This window comes from Pinus tabuliformis, chromosome 7, assembly GCF_031772625.1.
Source record: "Pinus tabuliformis cultivar Carrire ecotype Pingquan chromosome 7, CPIR1, whole genome shotgun sequence".
NCBI lineage: Eukaryota > Viridiplantae > Streptophyta > Pinopsida > Pinales > Pinaceae > Pinus > Pinus tabuliformis.
Genome location: NC_142293.1, coordinates 728,438,855 through 728,445,042, shown reverse-complemented (window position 1 = coordinate 728,445,042; position 6,188 = coordinate 728,438,855). Strand labels below are relative to the sequence as shown.

The window sequence follows — 6,188 nt, the reverse complement described above, 5'->3', positions numbered from 1 at the left end:
TAAATAACAAATTAAAAAACAAAAGTTTTTAATTTATTATTTATGTTGATTTTTTTATTTATTAATTTAAAAAAAAACGACCAAGGGTTGTGAGACGAAAACGACCAGTTGTGGAACTATCCTGCGCAGATTGTCTGGGTGGCTTGGCAAAGAGTAGGCAGAATGGAAGGAGAGTAAGAAGAACCACCGACAATATTGAAATCCGCAACGCAAGCATATGCCCTCAGCCAGTTGCCGTGGGTTTTCACAGATCAAGTATTGTTTGCACACTGCAGCCCATTGCAGTCGTTATTGCCACCAGAAGGCATACGCTCACCAGTACAACCTTGGCCATAGTCATTGCCATTTTCAATCACTTGATTCTGTCCACTCTTCCATAGTGGCAACACAGATGTGATGCTCCCCAACCTTGACAGAATTGTAGGAATTGGGCTTCAATTCGTCCCCTTTGCCACTTAACATCATGTGAACGATCTTTTGTTCGAGCTTTGTCGTGTCCTTATCTATCTTCAACTTGCACTCATCTTCGATGACTTTATCACAAGCATTGGATATCAGAGCATCAGTGTCGGTATATGGGGGGCGGATCCCCAATCTCTCCATAATGCTGCTGAGCCTAGTTGCATCGAGAGGAGATTTGGGCTTCGACATACTTACTGTAGAAAATGAAAAACCCACCATAAACCTTTACCAGACATCGACATCCAAGATAGACATTTTATTCCAACACTTGGAGGCCAGATGAATGTTTCTGCACAAAATCCGAGCATTGACCTCGTCGGCCTTCTCCAGCACCATATAATGATGCGAAAGCCTTTCTACGTCGAAAGCATAGTGTTTCATTATTCAAATGCATCGCCTGAAGTTTGGGGAAATGGTGTACCAAGCCTTTGAGGGAAAATAGGTTCATCATCAAGCTGAAGATCGACGCAGCCTCAGTCTCAATATTGAATGCAAAAACGTTGAATCCCTCCGTACAACACGTGACTAATTCCTTGCAATCTGCGTTAACAATAAAGCCTCCTCTCGATTTAGTGATAGAAAAATCCGATTTGACTTATCATGTAGTGATTTGTTCCTGCAAAATTGGAATTTGTATTATCGTTTCCTGATTTTCTGGACAAAGAGCCGGATTTTTAATTTATGTTTTGGAGGATTTTGTGGGCATTGTTGAGGGAGTTGCGATGGTGAAGGGAATTTTTTTAATGATACGTTGGCCAGGGATAGAGGATGCTGCCAAAATCTCGAAAAATATTGCAAAATTGGATCCTTTTCTCAATAGGAAGAGGGGCGTAGGGTAACCACCAAGTTGTGCCAAAGCTGTATTAAGAGCAATCGGATTATGCTCACAAAAAAAAAAACCAATGCATCAAAGATAACACCATTTTGTTCAGAGCTTCATCGTTCCCATTGAACATAAGATCGTGCATCAAACCTGGAACCAAGTTACTTGTAACAGAGATGACCCCTCTAGCTTCATAGTTCCACCTTGTCAATTATATGCAGTTTGCCGAATAGTTGCTGAAATCTGACTAAACTGCCGCCTCCATTTTTCGATTAATAACGGCGTGCGAAGGTCATTGTCGGAATGGCGTTGGTGAATCTGCAGTTTCGGGCCTGCAGTGCATTTTTTTTCTCGTTTCGGGCCTTCAGTGCGTTTTTCCTCTCGACCCTTTTATGCTGCGTGATATATGAATTGTTTTATGTTTTATTTTTTTTAAATGAAAACCTAAAATTTAGAAAGAAACTAAACTTTCTCTAAACTTAATTTTTTTAACAAATGGACACATTTTCATATTGAAAGATGTTTTTGATCAAGCATATTGCAAAACATTTATTTATTCTTGAAATTGGTCTAAATCATCCCTATTTTCTGATCCTTGCGATTGCACTAAGCGTGGAGGAGAGCATACCTATTCTAAGCAAAACTGAAAATGAAAGAAAAAAACTAAAAATGAAAGCCTACCTACTCTATACTAATTAAAAAAAAAATTAGCTACGTGTAATTAAACTTCCAATGAATCCATTCACGTAGCAATAACAACAATATATTCATTAGCAATTTTTTAAATGATGGATGAAAATATTCAAGAGTGAATGAGTCTAGTTGTTGTGACTGCAAATCAACTAAAAAATAAAAAGATGAATTTAATCTAGTACTTACCTGGAACCATTGTTCGATAAAGCTTTGATAGGCATAGTTTCTCTCACTTAGATCATGTTGTAACTCCTCTTCTTCTTGTCCGATCTACTATTCTTCTTCCTCGAATTCCTGTTCGAATGATTGTTCGCCATCAGATACGCAAATTCTTCCGATGTTGAATCTTCATTTATTTCTTGGGGAGTAGTTGAACTTTCAATTCTTGTCAAGATCTCCTTTTCCAGGGAAGAGGAGATTCTGACTTCTACAAGGATCTGAGTGAGTAGTTCCAAGCTAACACTCATTATAAAACCATGTTGAAAGAGATTCTAAAAACAAAGTGCTAATAATTGTCTCAGTTTTTAATCCTTTTACAAGGTTTTAGTTCACAAAAACTCTTCCAAATCAGCACACTAAAAATTGAATTAAAAACAAAAGGACCATAGAAATAATTTTGAATTCAATACTCAATTAAACCCTCTTACAAGGACTGCTCATTAATTGAGTAATCGAATTCTTCAACTACAACCATGAACCATGAATTCATCAAACACTCTTCACAGTTGCGAAATCAAACACTCTTGCAGAAATTGAAGTTCACACTTGCATAAATGTAAACACACCCTACATGCCTTGATCCATAAGAGGTCGAGCCTGTTACGGTATCTCGAATGCGATGCGTAGGCTATTCCCCACGTCTTACTGCCTTAACACCTTGGAGTTAGGAACATGTCTAAACACACTTGCATGAAAAATCAAACTAAACTTCAATCAATCGTGCCTCCCCGACAATGGTGCCAAAATGTTGGGTGAAAATATTATTGTTTAATTTTGTTGTAGTACTTGCCCAACTATTTAATTTGTCAATCTGAGGTTCATAGGCTTACGAGGCACATTCACTATATATGCAGGACCGAAGTGGAACTAATCCAACCTAATTTAATCTAAATTACTGAAATCAAATTAATCTAGGAAGGCATTGAAACATTAACTATAAAAGCAAGAAATTGCATAAGGGAAAAGCAATACAACATGTGAAGAATTTGAATGACAAACAACATATGTGAGCTCACAACAATAAAGATATCTTAAATTATATTACAAGAACCAAATAACAAATCATGAAAGTGTAACAATAAAAGAATATGAATCAAAGCTAAGAATCCCCTTCTCCTAATTACAAAACTATCTCTTAAAGCTAATCTCTATCCTTCAAAATGAAGAGAGAGCACTCTCTTATATACATGAAGAAGATAACCATCTCATAATTACATATCCAATATTCTCTCAAGCACTCTCAACTACTTTTCCATTATTACGAAATATGATCCCTTTGAATCCTCCACACATCTCTCACATATCTTGGATAAGATATGCCAACCAAATCCTTCATGATCTTCTCCTTAGGAATCTCCTTAATATGGTGGAGGAGATATTTGAGAAGTCTCTTGGAATTAATTCTTCACATATTTCCTACACATTACAAAACTCACATATTCTTGAGATATATATATAAAAATATGTATATTTTCTAATATTTAATCATAAATTCACTTGTAATAAAAAAATGAATAAAATGGAAAATAAGAAGTTGAAACCCAAATGTATTTATGAAAATGATATGATAAAAGGTTAATGGGATGATGAAATGTAAGGAATAGTGAAGAAAAAGGTGGATGAAAATATGAAATTTCTGAGTCCCAACACACCTCCCAGGGATTTATAACGGGTATTTATTCTTAGATTATACCAGGCTATTTGGATTATACCTAACATCATTTATCAGCTAGGGCTGCAAAGGTTTTGACGCATTTTAAGATGACTCAAAAGTTGGAATAGCATATCTCTATGGAAAAAAATTGGAGTAACCTACCACATTGAATTTGTCCACTTAGTAATAGAATTCATTATTATTATCTTATCCACCCAAGTGGAGATAAGTACAATACTAATTCCCTTGGGATAGATAGTGCTATAAAATATTGTTATCTTTCAATCAGTTCTAATGAAGTATTTTTTAACACTAGTTTATTACTTTTCCATCTTTCATCGCAAACCTCTTTATTACAATGCATTTGGTAGTTCAAGGGAGATGCTAAAGTTATAGTAAATACCTATACCATGTTAATACGTGAAACCCTTTAAGCAAAAAAAACATGTATGTCTACTTGTGAAGATAAACATCAATCTCCAACCAGTCCCGTTAAGCTTCTCATTTCAATACAGTCGACCCTTTTCATCAATCCCATGAAATTTCAACTACCAATCTATCTCAGAGAACCATTTTCTACCAATTCAATTTATAAGGACCATGAAACAGAAAAAAAGCTTATTGAAATAATAGATTATACAAACCTCTATAAATTATTGACTCTTCAATAACTTGGTTTATTAAATCATGTTCTATGTTTCAATAGTTAACTTCTCCCTCTATAATTTTTTTTTTTTTTCCCAGTGAAACTTTACGAAGGTGGATGAGTCCATAGGCCTTAATGTTTGAACCTAAGCTTTGACATCATTTGTAACGAACCTCTTTAGCCTACCTAGGAAAACAACGTTTAGACCCCATAAATTTTAAATTTTTTGTCTTAGTTACAGTTAAGAGTTCACAACTGCCTTCAATGACTCCTTCATTACTAATTGGAGTAAATTAAAAGTTACATGCATACCAATACTTCAATAGAGACTGACAACACAACTTTTATATTCTCGAGCTAAATGATTTAACCATTCCAACTATAAGAGATAAGAAATCAACCATCAACTTATTTCACCTAAATGATTTAATTTCATAGTAAGTAAGGATTAAAATAAAATCCATATCATGCTAATGAATCTCATCAAAACAGAGGAAAATACCATTACATCTATTAACACATAATCATAAGTAATTCATGCAACATTCCCATAACGAATAAACTTAAGAAAATATTCTCATAACCACATGCAACTATAACAGAGAGAGAGTAAGAATTATCATACTGAACATTCCATACATTTGACACCAACTAAAACCTCACTTGGAGGGAGGAACACCATCACCCAGCCATGAATCACCTCTGATTCCCTCGGAGCTGAAGATCTTGCCAAGGATCAATTGTCCTCAATTGATTGATGCACTAGGTATTTAATACCCTCTTTCATGATTTAGTTACCATTTTCGGCATCCCACATTATGGATTTTTCCATTTGCCTAGGTCTTATTCTGAAAAGCTTGTCTTTATCTCCCACAACGCTTTTCCACATAAAAGCTTGCCTTTATCTCCCACAAAGCTTTTATGTCCGATGGATCTTTATCTCCTATCCATTCAATGAATATCCAATCCATCCAAGCTTATCTAGAATCACATCTAGAAGCTTATCATGAAAGATTCATCTCTATCCCATTCCTCATGAGATTTGGCAAGAGTCTCCTCTCTTTTGGTGCTCCACCCTCCAAGTGATTTATTTTATTAATTTATTTAATATAATACATTTTCTTTTCATATTACATATCACCTAGCTTTCCTCAGCTTAGGTGTAGAATAGTTTAACCCATAAAGGAGGGTATGAAACATAGCTTTCCTCAGCTTAGGACTACAACCTTTAACACACAAGGGAGGATATCATACCTAGCTTTAACTTAGCTTAGGTTTACAATAATGTAGTACACAAGGGAGGGGTGTTACATAGGTTCATTCTTATTGAATCATAAGCAAGAGTACTGGAATATGAAATCCATACCTTTCAAATGAAATATCCGATGAAGACCCTCGCTATGGTTTGATGTAACTTCTAAATGTCCAAAATCCAAACCTGAAAATACACAAACAAACAAATGATTAAAGGAATATGATATATAAATCATTCCATAACACCTATACTAGTGATCAAGGAGACTAGTACATGATGTCATTACTAATGGAAAATGAAATTAAATAAGCAGTACATCATTTCCAATGGACAATATAGTGAGAAAGAAATACTCTTTTGTATTATAACTGAATGAAAAGTTGTATCAAACCATAGTGAGGATGTTCATCGGACATTTTGTTTGAAATGTATGTAT

General features: G+C 34.9%; 1 protein-coding gene across 1 annotated transcript; it reads right to left on the bottom strand.

The window, feature by feature from the left end:
• Positions 1-348: 348 nt before the first annotated feature.
• Positions 349-651, bottom strand: LOC149249606 (uncharacterized). Its single transcript, XM_089453420.1, has one exon. It carries the CDS (start codon positions 649-651, stop codon positions 349-351), a length of 303 nt encoding a protein of 100 aa, XP_089309546.1.
• Between the last annotated feature and the right edge of the window lie 5,537 nt (positions 652-6,188).

What these genes read in the sequence shown, in the direction of transcription:
- LOC149249606 (XM_089453420.1), bottom strand. Translation starts at nt 651, where the DNA reads ATGTCGAAGCCCAAATCTCCTCTCGATGCAACTAGGCTCAGCAGCATT.